General features: G+C 34.7%; 2 protein-coding genes and 7 non-coding genes across 9 annotated transcripts in view; 4 read left to right on the forward strand and 5 right to left on the reverse strand.

Moving 5' to 3' along the window:
- Positions 1-128: 128 nt before the first annotated feature.
- LOC123703327 lies at positions 129-247 on the reverse strand. The gene has a single exon (XR_006752974.1). It is a non-coding gene; the product is annotated as a 5S ribosomal RNA (ribosomal RNA).
- A 1,128-nt stretch (positions 248-1,375) lies between these two features.
- Positions 1,376-1,494, forward strand: LOC123703328. Its single transcript, XR_006752975.1, has one exon. It is a non-coding gene; the product is annotated as a 5S ribosomal RNA (ribosomal RNA).
- A 2,447-nt stretch (positions 1,495-3,941) lies between these two features.
- Trnas-cga lies at positions 3,942-4,023 on the forward strand. Its single transcript has one exon. It is a non-coding gene; the product is annotated as a tRNA-Ser (tRNA).
- A 2,561-nt stretch (positions 4,024-6,584) lies between these two features.
- Positions 6,585-6,656, reverse strand: Trnac-gca. Its single transcript has one exon. It is a non-coding gene; the product is annotated as a tRNA-Cys (tRNA).
- Positions 6,657-6,884: 228 nt separating this feature from the next.
- Positions 6,885-6,958, reverse strand: Trnan-guu. The gene has a single exon. It is a non-coding gene; the product is annotated as a tRNA-Asn (tRNA).
- Positions 6,959-7,856: 898 nt separating this feature from the next.
- Positions 7,857-7,928, forward strand: Trnae-uuc. Its single transcript has one exon. It is a non-coding gene; the product is annotated as a tRNA-Glu (tRNA).
- Positions 7,929-8,179: 251 nt separating this feature from the next.
- Positions 8,180-8,294, reverse strand: Trnal-caa. The gene is made up of 2 exons: positions 8,257-8,294; positions 8,180-8,224 (listed from the first exon to the last, which is right to left on the reverse strand). It is a non-coding gene; the product is annotated as a tRNA-Leu (tRNA).
- A 1,344-nt stretch (positions 8,295-9,638) lies between these two features.
- LOC123703095 lies at positions 9,639-10,758 on the forward strand. Its single transcript, XM_045650977.1, has one exon. It carries the CDS (start codon positions 9,728-9,730, stop codon positions 10,235-10,237), a length of 510 nt encoding a protein of 169 aa, XP_045506933.1. The 5' UTR covers positions 9,639-9,727; the 3' UTR covers positions 10,238-10,758.
- Positions 10,746-18,410, reverse strand: part of LOC123703094 — a 39,604-nt gene continuing 31,939 nt past the window's right edge. The window contains exons 2-3 of the mRNA XM_045650976.1: positions 12,552-16,949; positions 10,746-12,314 (exon numbers count right to left, since the gene is read on the reverse strand). Of these exons, the coding sequence (XP_045506932.1) occupies positions 11,466-12,314; positions 12,552-16,949 (5,247 nt within the window). The 3' untranslated portion in view covers positions 10,746-11,465. The remainder of the gene's footprint in view (positions 12,315-12,551; positions 16,950-18,410) is intronic.

Genomic DNA, 18,410 nt, shown 5'->3' on the forward strand with positions numbered 1-18,410 from the left:
GCACAATAACAAAAATACGGTCGAATTGAGAATCTCCTCAAAATACAACCAGGGCTGAACCAGGGCGAACAGCTAGTAATAAATATAAAGATATTTATTATCACGTAGTCTGGTAAAAAACAGTAAAAAGCCAACATCACGCGGTGTTCCCAGGCGGTCACCCATCCAAGTACTGACCGCGCCCAACGTTGCTTAACTTCGGTGATCGGACGAGAACCGGTGTATTCAACGTGGTATGGACGTTGGCAGTAACTGTATAGAATTTTTATAAAATTCATATTATTTAGATGTGCTATTTATTAAATAGGTTTGAAGTCGGTGCCAAACACTAAGCACTTAGTATTAAGCCCGTGCACTGACATCAAACCTATTTAATAAATAGCACATCTAAATAATATGTAGTAATTAATAATATCAAATCTTTTTTATTTTTTACTTTTCCGTTTTTGAAGTCGGTTGTTTTTAACGCAGTTAATTTTATCATATTTACGACTATAGATTATTAATAAGTAAGTATATAATATGTATAAACATATGATATACAATACTATATAATACGTAGGTATAAGATTAGTAAGGTTTTTTTTTTTGTTTTTTAGTTAAAAATCATAATATTATTGAATTTAAATAGGAAATAACATTGTAACCTTTTCCATGGAGTAAAAAAATATATTTGGCACCTAGCACGTTCGTTAATCGACTTTATCGTCGTCTTTGTATCGAATACATTCCCAATTTTTTTTAATATGAATAGGTATGTAGATCGTTATGTAAAGTATTATCATATATTAATTATTATGTTATCTGTGGTACGAAAAAAATGAAATGAAATGAATATCAATAGACAAAATTACCTTGAACATGGAACAATATTATATTATTTATATAAGTATACATATTAATTTTAATATTTTGATAATTAAGTTAGCATGGCAACAAGCAATTGAAATAATAAATTTGTAATAACGTGCATAAAGTAATTAAAAGATATTAAGTACACAGATATTATGTAGGTATAAAGGATCATATTTAGTGTTAATCATAATATACGTAGATGGACAGGAAAATTGGTTTAAACTACTTTAAAGTGTGTCAGGTACAAATTCGCGGTAATTGATTTTTTAATTAATTAATTGAACGAGAATAACAAAGACTTTAGAAAAATATGTTTGAAGCACGTTTGATGGTATTTTATGAATAAGTACAATCAACTACCTACTACCATGCTTACTACAAAAATCAGGCGAGATTGTGGTCAAGCTCTTCCCTATCGTCGATAAAAAAAAATGATGGATGAATCCGACAAAACTAAAACTTTGATCGTAGCGAAGTTTCAAAGTGTAATCAACTGATCCTAAATTTCACGTCGTCGATCGCCAACGTCCATACCACGTTGAATACACCGGTTCTCGTCCGATCACCGAAGTTAAGCAACGTCGGGCGCGGTCAGTACTTGGATGGGTGACCGCCTGGGAACACCGCGTGATGTTGGCTTTTTACTTTTTTTATTTTATTAGCATATATATCTTTATTCTTTACATATCCAATATGATATAATTTTTCTCCATAGATACAGCTTTCCGAATCGGTGATAAATATTAAAAATATTTTATGACATTTCAAAAGTGCTACTAGAATAATTATACATAATTGAATAAATAATTTATGTTTGAATTTGACTTAAATTTATTTATATTATTTACTAGCTGTTCCCCGCGGTTTCACCCGCATTGCTCCGCTCCTGTTGGTCTTAGCGTGATGATATATAGACTATTATAGCCTTCCTAACACCGAAAGAATTTTTCAAATCGTACCAGTAGTTCCCGAGATTAGCGCGTTCAAACAAACAAACAAACAAACTCTTCAGCTTTATAATATTAGTATAGATTTAGAAAAGACACGCAATTACTATTACATTTATATATTTCATTTTTTACAGGTTTTACTTCTAGAAGCTGGACCAGAACAGCCCGACATAACCCTGATACCAGGACTGCATAACTCTCTGATAGGTTCGAATGTCGACTGGGGGTATAGTACGGAGCCAAATGGAAAGAGTTGCTTGGCGTATGGCGGGAGGTGTTCGTGGCCGAGGTAAGTTAAAAATAAAGAAATAAGTGATGACAATTTAAAAAAGTATGTTTTAATCTATACGTATAATAAATCTGTAGAAGGGTCAATTCTGTACATTGAAAATATTGAAAAAATAAATAGCAGGGGGTGTTACTGGATCGATACCAAGCCCAAATATGTGATTAAAAAAATTTTTGTCTGTCTGTCTGTCTGTCTGTCTGTATGTTCAGGCATCACGTGAAAACTAACGGTTCGATTTCGATGAAACTTTGTATAATTATACCTTATTATCCTGGGCATAAAATAGGATACTTTTTATCCCGGAAAAATACGTAGAAAAAAAATAAATCGTAATTTTTCTTAATTTTTCCGCGCGGACGGAGTCGCGGGCGGAAGCTAGTCTATAATAAATCTATAGAAGGGTCAATTCTGTACATTGAAAATATAAATAGCAGGGGGTGTTACTGGATCGATACCAAACCCAAATATGTGATTAAAAAAATTTTTGTCTGTCTGTCTGTCTGTATGTTCAGGCATCACGTGAAAACTAACGGTTCGATTTCGATGAAACTTGGTATAATTATACTTTATTATCCTGGGCATAAAATAGGATACTTTTTATCCCGGAAAAATACGTAGAAAAAAATAAATTTTAATTTTTCCGCGCGGACGGAGTCGCGGGCGGAAGCTAGTAATAAAATAAGGTTTGGAACGAAAGTCTGTTCTAGCCTAGTCTAGAAAGATGGATATAATTTGAAATAAATTATGTGAACAGTAAAAAAAAGTAAAAATCTGGAATGTGCTACACAAAACTTTTTGAATAAATTTTAAATTTTAAATTTTTGACCACGAGATTAATTGGCAAAATAAAATTAACTGCGTTAAAAACAACCGACTTCAAAAACGGAAAAGTAAAAAATAAAAAAGATTTGATATTATTAATTACTACATAATATTATTATTTAGATGTGCTATTTATTAAATAGGTTTGAAGTCGGTGCACGGGCTTAATACTAAGTGCTTAGTGTTTGGCACCGACTTCAAACCTATTTAATAAATAGCACATCTAAATAATATGTAGTAATTAATAATATCAAATCTTTTTTATTTTTTACTTTTCCGTTTTTGAAGTCGGTTGTTTTTAACGCAGTTAATTTTATTTAATACTTTTTAGTGTAATTTTCAACACGAATCATACGGGCCCAAACTCGATAAAGTTGAGTCAATATATTACTGAGTTCCTATGGCCACCTTCCGATTCCATCATCAAATCAGCTCTATGTCATGATAATGTTTCATCGCTATCCAATTTACACACTTATACAAAATTTCAGCTCAATCGGTTACCGGGAAGTGAATCAAAGTTACTTGCTACATTCCAATTAAGTCATCGAGTACAGACAAAAATGCTCATAAAATAAAAACTACTGGGCCTAGCCGAATAAAATTTTTATGGGACCAATTCGACACCATCCTGCATCGAACAAAAAAAGAATCACGTAAATCGGTTCAGAAACCTCTGAGTAATCGGTGTACATACATAAAAAAAAAAAAAAATATACCGGCCGAATTGATAACCTCCTCCTTTTTTTTGAAGTCGGTTAAAAATATATTAATATTATGAGGGTTTGTTTTCGAGAATTAATTTCCAACAGTACGAATTTTTACAACAATTCTTAGTATGTATATAAAAAAAAAAAACAGTCACAATGTTTAACGATACGTTTATCTTAATTATTGAACAAGTTTTCAGCCCGAATGAAATAATTCACGAAATTTTCTGACCATATAAAAATAATTTGATGTCGATCAGTTTAATGCATATTTTGTTGAATAAAGTTATTTGTAAATTCGACCCGAACTATGTAGCAGTCGTGGCCGAGTGGTTAAGGCGTCTGACTCGAAATCAGATTCCCTCTGGGAGCGTAGGTTCGAATCCTACCGGCTGCGAAACTTTTTGTCAGTCGTCAATTATGAATTATTCTTGTAGCGTTCCAGTATTTATATTCTTATTTCGACATCATTTTTATAAACGTTGTAAAATTAATTATTTAGGTACTTGAATTTTGAAAATATTACAGGTTCAGATTATATATAGGATTGACAGGTGTCAACAGCAAAGTTAACATAAGCTGTTAGATTTTAAAATATAAAATTATTTAAAACTAATTGTATAGTGCTTAAATAGAAAATATTATTAATTATTAACCATTACATTGATGTACAAGTGAAAATTATTGTGAAACACACCTTTTATGGGATCTACGCAACGTTTAACTTTTTAACGCGGAGGTCAACGTGTCAACGGTTATCCCAATTCAAATATCTTCGATAAACCAGGGGAGTACTAGTTTTATAATTTCATATTTAATTATAAACAACACCTATATTCATTTGTATTACCAACACCGCTCATATTTAATGAGCTACGTCACAATAAATACATTGGAACAAAAGTTACCGTCTCACTTTGCTTGACAAGTTGGAAGCAATTTAGAAGACAAAAACTTATCGCCCCAGACAATATTATTCTTTACTCTTTACTACATCATACCGTTAATCACTTATCAACATTCAGTACTACCATAATAGTATTCAAATATAATTATCTCATACATTTTCTTTCATCTGTTTCAGCAACTACAAAATACAATATGCTGACCCGCAAGGCAGTAGCTAAGGACATGGAGAATAAATTAAAAGCTATCTACACTAATATTATAAAGAGGAAAACTTCGTTGTTTGTTTGATTGTAATGAAAAGGCTCATAAACTACTGGATCGATTTTAAAAATTCTTTCACCATTCGAAAGCTACATTATCCACGAATAATATCGGCTATATATTATTAATTATTATCACGCTAAGACCAAAAGGAGCGGAGCCACGCAGGTGAAACCGCGCGGCACAGCTAGTAGCTTATAATAGATAGGGAGGCGAATAGGGGAATTTTCTGCAATACCCGAGCGTGGCAGTTTAAGATATGAGAGATACCTTAGACCTAATAGAAAAACTTTTTCACTATTTAGCTCTATAGGTATGTAGTGACGCGCGCCTAGGATAGACGATCAGATTAGTAAAAAAAAATCGATAGTCTAAAATACTCGAGCGCGTCAGATTAAGATATTGGGGGTTGATTTTAGTGTTTTAAGACTAAATTTAATTAATCTGACCATAAGTCCTTGACGCCGCCGAGTTATAGGGTCGCGAACTTGTAAAAAAAAAACGTTAACCCGGCATTCTCGAGCGCGATTTTTTTTATTTTTATTTTGAAGAATATAATCTAAAACTTACTAAAAACACAAAATCTGCCGGTTTCCGCATGACCGGAAGTCTGGAGGAGCCATTTCGTCTTCCGAAAAACGCGTTGCAGCATATAAGTCGCGAACTTTACTTTTTCAAAAAAAAAAGTTTAAGTAAACAAAAAAGGTAATTTTATTTTACAAAAAAAGGTCTCTTTTCATTTTTGTCCAAAGTTTAATTTTTTTTTACTTGAAGCATCATAAAAACTCAAACTCCCGGTTTTTTGAGTACTTATATCTCGAAAACTGAGGGTGGTAAGAAAAATTGATATGAAATAACGATGATTAAAAAAAAGAAACCCACAATCCTTTTTCGGTCAGATTAAGAGAACCCACCAACATTTTTATCAGATTAAGAAAATATGCTTTCAGGATACCTAGATAAACCTCCCCTATGAAAATCTGACGCGCTCGAGTATTTCAAAAGGACTTTTTTTCTGCATTTTCAAAAATTCATCGTAACTTATCGTCATGCCGTAATTGTCAGTTTTTTTAAGGGGAGCTTTCTTGGGGCCTAATTAACACCCCTTCCGAAAATCTGACGCGCTCGAGTAAATTTTTTTTTTGTGCATTTTTGACGAATTTATATGCCTAGCCCCACCACGCAAACCGGCAGATTAGTATACCTGTTATCAGAGGCACTTGGGGCATACGTAGTATGAATATCTGACGCGCTCGAGAATGCCCAAGTAACTGTTTTTTTTTACATTTTTGAAAATCCGTACACGCCAAACCCACCGCTAAAATAGTTTTTACCATAGAAGCTTTTCTTTTCGAAATTATTTTCTCTTTCGATTTTGATAAGTCTCGACGACGCCGTTGAATTACGCCATTTAGCTACCTCGCCTCCCTATCTATAAAGTTTATGAGTCTATCCGTTTCATAATTATTACCTACACAAAGCATGTAGTTGCTTATGAGTTGGATCGATTTTTAGGTTCTGGTTGTAGGTGTAGTTCTCAATATTATCAATTGATAAAACCACTATATTAACGGTGAATCGTGAATATTAATATTAAATAATAGTCTCAATTATTTTTTTTATTATTTACAAACTTGAAGACCAAGATAGTTCAATGAACCGAAAGAATGAAACTAGTCAATTTATAATCACTCATTTACTCATTACCTAACTAGGTAAGGACAAGTAGTGAAATGCTGATAAGACTAAGTTTCTACATATTAAAAAAAAACAAAAAAGGTTTTTGTCAGGGGACACCCGGGTTTGAACCGGGGACCTCTCGATCTGCAGTCGAATGCTCTACCACTGAGCTATATCCCCGCTGACGATTGAAGTAAAAATAACGCTATTGTTCATCTTATCACGATTGATAAGTAAAAAAATTTCAATAAACTTTATTTGTAAAATTGTTGATTGCTTAAATTATATCTTTGTCTATAGCTGAATATTTTTATCACTTAGTATTTTCTCGAAAATACTAAAGAAAATTTCGTAATAAACATGTAAAAAAGTATGTTTAAAAATTGAAAGAAAAAAAGCAAAAGAATCCGCCCCCGGGTGGGCTCGAACCACCAACCTTTCGGTTAACAGCCGAACGCGCTAGCCGATTGCGCCACGGAGGCTATGTATGTCGCAACAAAATTGAAGATGTGTTTCTTTAGGAATTAAAATGATACATTTACATACTGAAAAAGCCCATTTGTCCATGTATTACGCATGTGATTACGCACATGCGCACGCTCACATCAATAATAATCAAATTGCGTTGACGGAGCGGCAACGTCGCAGACGCTCGTCATGAGGCGCGTGCGACCCTAAAATATTATGTCAAGTTGAAGGTACTCGACCGACTCAAGTCTCAAAATGCTATATTATGAAATAAAACTGATACAATTTATAGCGTAAATAGGCGGGTCCACACAGAGCCTGAAGCCTCGCAAAGCAGTTCGAAACACAGATCGAAATATGTGGATGTGGCCTGTGGATTATGTAAATGGATTCCTCGACCGAGGCCCTGTCTGCTCCGTTATATTTTAATTTTATCATTGAAGGCTTGACCGCGTACCATGGACCCAATAAATATCTAGATTATATTCGTCCATGCGCGTACATAATGTTGCTGAAAAACATGTATGGTGGTAACTGGTATTTGTACACAGCTGCTCGTTTATTGTGTTTATATTTTAATTTATACCTGAATAGGGTTTCTAATTTTAACCGACTTCAAAAAAAGGAGGAGGTTATCAATTCGGTCGGTATGTTTTTTTTTATTTTTTTTTATGTATGTACACCGGTCACCGATTACTCCGAGGTTTCTGAACCGATTTACGTGATTCTTTTTTTGTTCGATGCGGGATGGTGTTTATGGGATGCGTTTATGCGATGGGATGGTGATTCGGATAGGCCCAGTAGTTTTTATTTTATGAGCATTTTTGTCTGTAGGTATTTGTAAATTTTGCAAGTGCAAGTTTGAAGTCGGTTGTTTTTTTTATGTTTGTAAAATTCATGAACAACAATAAATCCCGTATGGTCTAGTGGCTAGGATACCTGGCTTTCACCCAGGAGGCTCGGGTTCGATTCCCGGTACGGGAAAACCTTTTTGAATTTTTATTTTTTATTGCATTGTGATCACGATAGCTTGTCAAAAAAATTAACAATTAAATTTTTCGTAACATAGGGACAGTGTTCAAAACAATTTTAAAAAATCGACGTACGTGCACTTCGGGACTGCCGGCCGCGGCCGCGGTAATGCTATTGCAGCATTTAAAAAAGCTATTAAAGCAATAAAATGTACTTTCGAGAAAAAATCTTCTGGGAAATAGGAAAATAAAGTCAAAAAGTTTTGTCAGAAGTGGGATTCGAACCCACGCCCTCAGAGAGGACCAGAACAGCTCAGACCTGCTCAGCAGGTAAGGTTTCCCTTGAGTCTGGCGCCTTAGACCGCTCGGCCATCCTGACAGATGCGAGACATGCCGAAATTATCGATTAGATTCAGAGGTATATACAATAACCTTATAAAAGATAAAAAGCACTTATCTTTTGTGATAAATTAAATTTTATTCTTTATTTCATCAATTCAAAATATATAAATGTGATTTTAAACGTGCATTCAATATATATGTACAGTACATTTTCATATTAGGTATTAAATTTTAGAAACAGCGCCATCTTCCGATACATTTTTACACTATTGCCGTAAATGTATGTACATGCTGATTTTGACGATTACCGGTAGATGTCCTTGGTTACCGTTGCAAAATGTGATCAAATGCAAAATTTGAATTGAGTACCTACCTACTTATTCATTTTACCAACGATTTTACCATAAGTTTATTATTATATGGCTAAGTAGTTATAAGCAATTGTAAAAAAAAAACACATAAAATGCATAAAACGCGGTTTTTAGCAATAGGTAAGTTAAATAAAACGAACACGTACTACCTATTTCACAAATAATTGTTAATTAATGATGAATGAAAACTTTATAGCAAACTAGCGGTCCGCCCCGGCTTCGCCCATGGTACAAATTCATGTTTTCTCTACATATGAACTATCCTCGAACTTCAAGGAATATTAGGTGTAAAAAAAGAATTAACGAAATCGGTTAAGCCTTGGGATTCATTTTTATATTATAGATAAGGTGAAAGCAATCTTTTAATTAAGTTAGTTTAACACAGAATAATTAATAGTATGAATGAAAAATAGGAATAAGATCAACAATAATATCTTACCACTCGAACTCGTACTTGCCGAAATATATTCCTACCATATTCCTTCTTTTAAAACATTGCGAAATTCATTGAAATTTCTGCACTCACTTATAACTTAACTTATAACTTACAAACTATATCAACATACAAACAAAGAACTGTTTTTCTCATACAGTAATTACAATTATTAACTTATCGTTATCGAAGTCCGCAACAAACTTTTCGCGGGTCGTTTCGACATTTTCATTTTGATTTTTGACATTTGACACCAACCACAGACACCACACAGACACCAACAAGTAACAAAAAGCAACACCAACAGATAAATAATGCGTTTGACAGTTCTCATATAAAGACATATTTTCATTACAGAGAAACGATTTTTGGAAAAAAAGCTAATACCCATGAAAAACTTTATTATTGATATACTTATTATTTTTATGGATAATCTCTCAATGTAGGTACGGAATATTTGAAATGAATTGAAAAACTTGTTCTATTACACTGTATTTGTCAGCCTGTCAGGTGTTTATTTGAAATATTAGTTGACATTGACGTAAGTTTGTGTACATTTTTGAAAAAAGAAGAATTCTGAGTGAGAACATTTATGGTTAAAATTTTTCAAAATAAATTGATTACCTAGGTATTTATTCATAAAATAAAGATCCCAGGGACCCAGAAATGGACGTTGAAGTGAAAATTAAGGAGGATATGAAGGCACTCGGTTGCATCAATGAAGAAAAAATATCGCTGGCGTATCATTTGTATATTTATTTAGTTGATGAACGTCTCATGTACGATACCGAATATTGTTACAATAAAGATATAGATACCCTGTATATAGTGGCCAGGCCAAATAAATTGCATAAAATAAACATATATGTGCCCATTCCGTGTTCATTTGACTTGAGTTTTACTTATATAGGCATGTTACAAGAAAATTTGTGTACTGTAGAGACTGGCCCTGCTATCAACTTAGCATTTATTGAAGAGGACTTTACCGTAAATATATATACAATAACAAAACGACTAGAAACCCGTCAGAGTGAAGAAAAAACAGCACAATTGAGAATGAAGGAAGACAAACGGACATTTATTAATAGTGAACTCAAAAAGAACAGGGAAAATATATTAAAAGATGCTTTGGATGGAGGTGTGGTTGATGATGATGATTGTCAAATAATAGACTGAAAGTTCAATGTGTAACATAGTGTATGTATCAAAAGGCTGGATATAAAATGGATCCCTTACAACAGTGTGTGTTATTTTTAAATAATAATTTCTCATATTGTTAATGCCTGGTCTGATAGATGAAACTTTTTATTACCTATGGTGTAGGTATGTTCTGTTTTTTACATTATTTTAATATATTCCTTTTGAAGCTAGTAAGTAATACCCAGAAGCGTATAAAAATTTGATGGGGGGGGGGGGTAAAGATTTCTCACAAAAGCGCACGTTGGGGGCCCCCTTGGCGCGGGGGCCCCTATAATTGATACGGCAGATACGGCGGTAGCTACGACCCTAAGGTAATACCTTTAAAATTAGCTTTAAATTATAAATTGTATATGTTTAGATGATCCATATAATTATTATGATGATTGGCACCCCGGGATGATGGGCAAGTTATTTTAATAATTTATGATCTATAATTTGTTGTTGTATTCCATTTTTATACATATAGGGTGAGAAATAAAATATGTTTTATAATTTTTTTTATATTATTTTTATTGTAAAAATATACAATGATGGTACATAACCACTAGAGTGGTCATTACATAAAACCTTTGGGTGGGGTAAGAAACTATTTCACTGAATACCCTTAGACAGAGTAAATACATTAAATAAATAGATATAATATAGCTTAGCATTAGTCGATTACACAATACTTTCAGTCAAATACTATAGTACAAAAATATAAAATCTTAAGATAAATTGAGTTAATTATATTACATTGAAATATACTCCACTAACCTTTATTTATTGTTATGTGGCAACCCTAACTAAAAATTACATTTATGAAATAATTATGTGCTTTCTGTAAACTGGCATGTAACATCTTTACAAACGTACAATAAAAGCATATCATATAGGGTTGCCCAGAATAGTTTAATTTAAATTTAATAAAAATGTTTTAGAAATATTAGTTTTCTTTAAACATTCTATTCATATAAAAATTGGTAAATTTAAACCATACTTTTAAGACTGTTAGCGCAAAGAGCCTCAATCTTTCAACATTAATAATTGACTCTAATAGCCATATTTAGGGTCAGAATAAAAATGAAATCAAGTAAAGGGCTAGACAGCTATTTACAGGATTTCATTAAAATATAAATAAGTTTTATAACATAGTCTATACACCAAGTGTCCTCTCACATTTTCACTATTCCCGTAACACTAAGTTTGAACTCAATAGCACTTTTTATAATAATAAGTCCTTCTTTGTTTTGATGCATTTACCTCTAAAGCAAATTTCAGTTTCATGCGATACCTCTGTAGACATGGATGTGCTTATTACATTTGAAGGATCCATAAAACTAGATGCTGATGTACTTTCGACAGCCTGCGATTTTTCTGTTGCGTCATTGCTTATATTTTTCTGATCTTCAGTATTAGCTGAATTTTCTGTTACAGTATCGGCTGTTATTTCTTCAGGTATGTAACTGTCGGTTGTTCCTTTTGTTGTCTCCGATTCAAATGCACTTTCCGATGCTTTGGTGGACTCTTCCCTGGTTTCATTTTTGACTGGTAGAGGTTCCTCGCTCGACTGCATTCCAAATAGATATTCCATGAAGCTAAAACCATCTGATCTGTCTATAGTTGGCTGTGTAGGTTCCGAATAGAAAGATGCATCTTCCAATGTTGGATCTGGTGATCCCGTACCCCAGTCCATATCTCCAGGACTGATATCAGCGATTGTTTCCTTCATGGCAGGTTCAGTAATTGCTTCAACTTTTTGAGTTATAGCGTCGTACTGGCGTGTTGCGTTTATTTTAGGTATATCAATATCGGCTGATAAATCAAATGCACTGTCATCAGTTTCAAAGAAATCCTTTATGAATTGGAAACTTGGCTTGTATGTGGTTACTTTCATTTTCTTCTTGTTACTTTCAATCGATTTATCAGAGGATATTTTTGATACGCTTTGTCCAAGTGTATTTACTGTATTAGGGTAGTACTGTGATTCTGCAACCTCGAAAGACTCTGTTATTGGGCGAACTTTAACTTTTTTCCAGAAACCACGTCGACGGTTCTTGCGATTGGCATCCTCCTGAAAAATAACACATACAATTTACATATTTGATGTTTAAAACATTTTGAGACCATCATAGAAACAGAATTAAGTGAATTGTAATGGTTAAAAATAGTAGGTATGTTGCATTTCTTTCATGAATTGTTAAATGTAAAATGTTGAATCCTTTCTATACGTATTGTTTTTCTTATATTTATCAGATTAATGTTAGTGATAATTAGTTATGTAACTATGTATTTAGTAGTAAAGTATTACCTCATCATCTTCCTGAGCTTGATCCTCCGTCGCTGGCACCGCTGTAGTCGTGTCTTCTTGTACAGGTGTAGTAGTTTTTGATGAATAATTTTCCCCAGACGTTATTATTTTCTCAGGCGGTATTTCTCCAATTTCACCACCCTTGTGTTTCATTACTTTATTTGTATATTCATCTTCATCTTGTTCTTCCAAGCTTTTCATTACTTCCTCTAACATAGTTTCAAATGTAGACGCTGCTTCATTTGATTCTGTTTTACCTACTTTACTTTGTTCGACATAAGCTTCAAGCGTAGAAGGAATATCTGCGATTTTCTTATTGACTCTATTGTTAGTATTTGTCGCAGGTGTAACAGATATTAAAATATCATCATATTCGTTTCTTGCAGTTATAATATCTAATTCTTCGTCTTTTGATTTTGTTTCAGATGGTTTATTTTCTTCAAGTAGATCGTTAGGATTATACGGTTTAAATGAATCTTTAGAAATTTTTGGGGACCAACGTTCGGAGTCTAGAGCAGCATATTTCGGCCTATTTATTGAATAATTGGGTTCTTGATCCTCAGTAACAGCTTCTTCAGGTTCAGGCTTTTTGTTGTAGCGTTCAGAAAGTTTTGTTCTGTGGTTAAATCTGTTGTACGGCGGACTTCTTGTAGTAGTAGATGACGAATCGTCTGTTTGTACTTCCGGTTTCTCAGTAGGCTTTTCAGTCGGTCTTCGCCCTCGGTACCTGTTTTTAACGTCATACGTTTTCCTAGCTGATGCTTCTGTCGTGGTAGTATAAACTGGTCTTCTTCGTCGAAATTGTCCACGTTTATTTGTTGTTTCTGCTGATGACGCTGTTGCCGGTGGTTCTGTCGTTGATTCTGGTTTATAAACAGGATGTCTGTGGTCTTCATATTGTGTTCGACTGTTGACAGGTTTTGTTTTTAGATCAGCTTCAATTTCTTCAATACGCATTGTTGTTCGCCGTCTATCAAACGCTGGCCGGTATGTAATAGGCTGGGATAACTTTTTCCTCTCAGTTTTTCTTGTGGATTCTGTAGATGAAGATTGTTGGTACTGTCTCACTAATCCTGGTCGTACTCTAACTCTATTGTATGAGGGTGTCGTTTCTACAACTTGTTCTTCTTGATTTTGATCCTCTGTTACATCGTGGTTGGTAATTTTTGTTTCCTCATCTTCAGATATTTCCTGCTTTTCTGTCGCATACTCATTATTAGCCGAATAATTGGGTATATTTTGTTCTGTAACTGGGCTAACTGGACTTGTTTGATATATTTCATCACCATTTTCTTGTCTTTCTTCTCCAGAGTGTTGTTCTTTAATTTCTTCGTAAGCTGATGGTCCTACGCTACTTTTTGTTTGGTAAACATATTCATCATTTCGACCACTATTTCCTTGCTGTCCATATTGAGTTTCTGATTCAGAAGAAACGGATTTAGATGCAAATACGTCTCCAGCTAATTCAGCATTAATATTCTCCGTGATGGATGGTTTATCGTTTGTGTAGGCATTTTCAGTATCAAATGATTTCGATTCGTCTACAGTGTTAGTGACATGAAGTTTTGCTGTTGATTCGGTTATAGCATCAATATCAACAGTGCTTGCACGTTCCATTAGTGTCACAGGGTAGTTCTGATGTAAAACATCCCTTTGATATGCTAAATCTTGTTCTTTTTGTTTGGAACGCTTTGTTTCCGTAATCTCATCGTATCGTGGCTTGTATTGAACACGACCTCTAGTCCTTTGCGGTCTTGTTGTGCTTTCTATACTTTCAGAATATTCCTTATCAGGCTTTTCAGTGGTTATTCTGTTAGGTTCATATTTTGGTCTATTTGTTGGTGGCTTTCTTTCTCTATAAGGTCTTCGTGTTTGTGTAGCGCGTGTGGTGTATTCATTTGTATCTGTCCTAGCAGTAGTGTATCGGGGACGACCTCTCGTCCTTAAAGGTGTACGCCGAGTAGTTGAAGTTGTGGTAGTTGTAGTACTAACCTCTGTGGGTTGTACTTCTTCATAACTGTAGTTAACTTCGTGTTGATTATATTGTTGGGGTACCTCAGCCGGTTGTTTTTCATATACTGTCGGTTCGGGTACATAGCTTACAGTCTCTGTATTTGAGTCCTCTTTAGGAGGTTCAGTTTCTACAATTTCTTTATTTGGTGCAAACGAATTAATTCTAGTTATTTCCAATTCGTTTTGAGAAGGTAATTCTTCTGTTACTGGCTGTTTATATTCTGGACGTGGTGTTGGTTCATTTCTTATTTTTGGGTATTCCTTTGTCTGGTAAGCCGGCCGCCTAGAGGATTGACTTTCAGATTCATAATGGATTTCAGGAGAGTAGTTCTGTACATAGGATTGTGAATATCGTTGTCTTGAACTTTGTGTGGCGGTTGTGCTCGGCACTGTTGTAGCTTCCGTCTGCGCAACAGTGGCAGCTGGTGTAGTAGACGATGACGTACCCGGAGTTGCATGAGTTTCTTTATATTCATCGAAAAAGTTTTGGTAATCGACTGGAGTATTGAAATGGAATGCATGATTAATAGAAAATGGATTATGCGTTTCCAAAAGATGGCTGGGGTGTGTAGACGAGGGTTTCGTTGTCGTTGTAACAGTAGTTCTTGGCGTAGTTGTAGTTTCTACTTGTTGAGGAACACTATAAGATTTGACGCGCTGGGGTTGGTTATGGGTCACCTGTTCAGGGAAGTTAACGTATTGAGATGGAGTATACTGATCACCAAAGTTACTCAAAAAGTAGGATCCTGGTTTAGGAGGACTCTTCACTGTGGAAGCTTGTTTGGGCGGTGATAAAGTACTAACTGATTGTTGTTCAATAGAGTAGTAGTTATTTTGGTAATTTGGCGGACTACTTGGTTTTGGAGCAACAGTACTGTAATAACTTATTTGAGGTTTTTGCGTTACGACGTTTTGTTGATACTGTGGTCGGTTATATACTTGTGGTCTTATGTATGGGTTTTCATACGTTTCAGGAATAGGTTGCGGTGCAGGTGTGTTGGAAGATTCCTTTATTTGTGAATTGATCACTACTGACCCAACGTGTGGAGAAGGGAATGGAATCTTAGCAAATCCTTGCGGAGTGTTGTAGCTTAGAGGAGCCACGAAGAATGGCAGTTGACGTAGTTTCTTATCCACGTTATCGATATTTGATAGATATGGCAATTCGAATTTGACATAATTATCTGGAGGTGTTAAGTTTGAAGGCCCTATAAAAACTTTTGGTGCATTAAGAGGATTTACAGAGTCTAAAACTGGTACAGAGTCGGCATTTTTCAAAGAATTCAACACGTCTCCAACTTTCACGGTACTTTCTTTTGATTCTGGTGATAAAAATATAGCCAGAGGTGGTTGATGCGGTTTCAGTTTTTTCGGCCTTGGTGTTGTAGGTGGAGCAGTCGGAAACGGCGATGATAATGTTGAAAACTTTGAGTTTTGATCAAATCCAATGAGTTGCCTATTAAAGTCATTTAATGCTTCTTGCGAGTTGAATGTTTCCAAAGGTTTCGTTAACGGCCTCTGATATTCGGGAGCGAGATTTTGTTTCAGTGGGTTAACCCGCAAGTTTTGATTATACGGGTCTGTATTTAGAATTTGTGCCGATGTAAGTGGACTCCTGAAGTTAAACTGTCCTCTATTCAACGATTCTATTGGCACGTAGAGTAGCTGAACCTCTTCTCTTTCGGCTTTAGATTTGCCTTGAGATACGGCTTCTTTTGATTTATCATAGTTATCGAATTTAACTTTTTGTAAAGTCGGTGCTTTCTTAGGCATACCGAAATCGGAATTATTAACAATTCTGTATCCATCAACAAATTTTGGAGCTTCTGGTTTAATCTTTGGTGTTGGATTTATAAATTGTTGTCTCATTTGGGGTGGAAGTGGTTGAGGTTTCAGAAAACCATCATATTTGCCGTTGGCGGCACTAGATACCGTTGGCGGCCTCGATTTCATTTGCGGAATGGTATCAAAATTGAACTGAGGAGAAACAAAGCCTTGACTGAATGGAGAATTAGGTTGCGCCAATCCAAACTTAAGCCCTTGTCCAAAACCTTGGTCTGTGAGATAATTCTGCGGTGCTGACGGTACAGCTTGAAGATAAAGCTGTCTATTAGTTTGTGCATTAAAGAGAGATCTTGGAGGGAAGTCATCTTGAGAGAATCCAGTTGGTTTTCCAAATCCAGGGAAGGGTTCCGATAGAATCCTTGGCTCTGCGATCGATTGACGTCTAATTTGGATCGGTTCTCTCTCCGGCGGACCAGGTAATGGCACCCAGTCGCTTATGTCTGATGTATAAGAGCTAAGTTGCCGTGACCATCTTGATTTTTCATTTCCTGCTGCCGCGAACGCCAGGAATAAAATACAGGCGATCACTTTATACGCCATCTGTAAAGAGAGAAATAGAGTTAATATTAAAATGTAATCGTAACTATTGATTTCCTATAAATATTAAATTAAGGAAAGTTAAACCGTAAAACTATAATTTATCCGGTTTAAAATACTTTAAACATAACAACTTTAAATACTTTCAAATTTTCATCAAAATTTCAATTGTGCATCGAAAAACGAATGCACCTACTATGAACAAAACAACAACAAGATTAGCAGTATATTTAATCGCATGTGAAACACGCATTTACGTAATCCTAATTCCCATGTAGGTAACAAATGCCCTAAAGTATGACCAGAATTAATGAGAACAATTAAAACTATGATGCAAGGATGCGTTAAAACATGTTAAGCGAACAAGGGTATACGTGGTCCTTGTTATTTACGTGACTACTGACTAAATTGGTGTTGGACTGTTGGTCAATCGACCATGGTAATAAAAGAATGATGTATGACCATGTAACTTCAACTTATGGTTACTCTTTGTATTTACAAGCTTAAGGTTTTGAAATTTGCATTAATAATGGATTGTACAAACAGTTGGTTGTAACTTGTAGGTTCCAAATGAATGAAATAAAAGAAATACATATATCATAATGGAACAAGAGTACCTATCACTAATGGTTCATCTGATAGATGAAAAATTAGATAACATAATTTTTCGCCTTATAAGTAATTTAGCTTTTAAAAGTCTAGATAAGATGCAAATTTCGATAATTAAGTACTGGAACGTAAGAACAAGATTCTAAATAATCAAAGTTAATAATACCTGTTAGATATTACATGGATATTACTGACGGCGGGCATCCGCATTTCATTTTGGCGGTAACACATAATTACTATAGAAGACTATATTCAACACAGATTGGTGCGCTTTATCCGGCGCGGGAAAGTGCGTAATGATGGAGAAAATGGCGGGAAAAGTTGAGCTTCGGTGTTGCTATTTGCGTGCTCGATTTCAGATGACAGCTGCTGTTTTTTTTTTAATTTTTATTCGATCTGTTTACCGTTCCGATCTGTATTTTTAGTTATTTATTAAATAAAAAAACGACGTGTGGCATTCGGGGACAGCCGCGGTAAAGCTATTGCGTACTATGCCTTCGAGCCACACCTCCGCCCGTCGGAGTGGGGAGCGTGAGGTTTTTTCGTTACGGAATTTCTCGATTCGATCCCCGCGCTCAAGGCCCGCGATAGAAGCTATGCAATAGCTTAAAAATAGATGTACTTATAACTTGGATTCGATATTAAGAGTGAATGCTAAACCGCAAAAGTATAACTATGAATAATGTAATTTTTGACCACTTTCTATTTAAAAAAATAAAAAATGCAAAATTATACGAGCACCTGAGAAGGTACGACTGCAACTCTTCCAAATTAATGTTATGCATAAAATATTACTTCATTAGAAATGTATTTTTTAATTATAAGTCCATGTAATATAAAGTAATAATTTTGAAC

Source organism: Colias croceus, chromosome 25 (assembly GCF_905220415.1).
Source record: "Colias croceus chromosome 25, ilColCroc2.1".
Classification (NCBI taxonomy): Eukaryota; Metazoa; Arthropoda; class Insecta; order Lepidoptera; family Pieridae; genus Colias; species Colias croceus.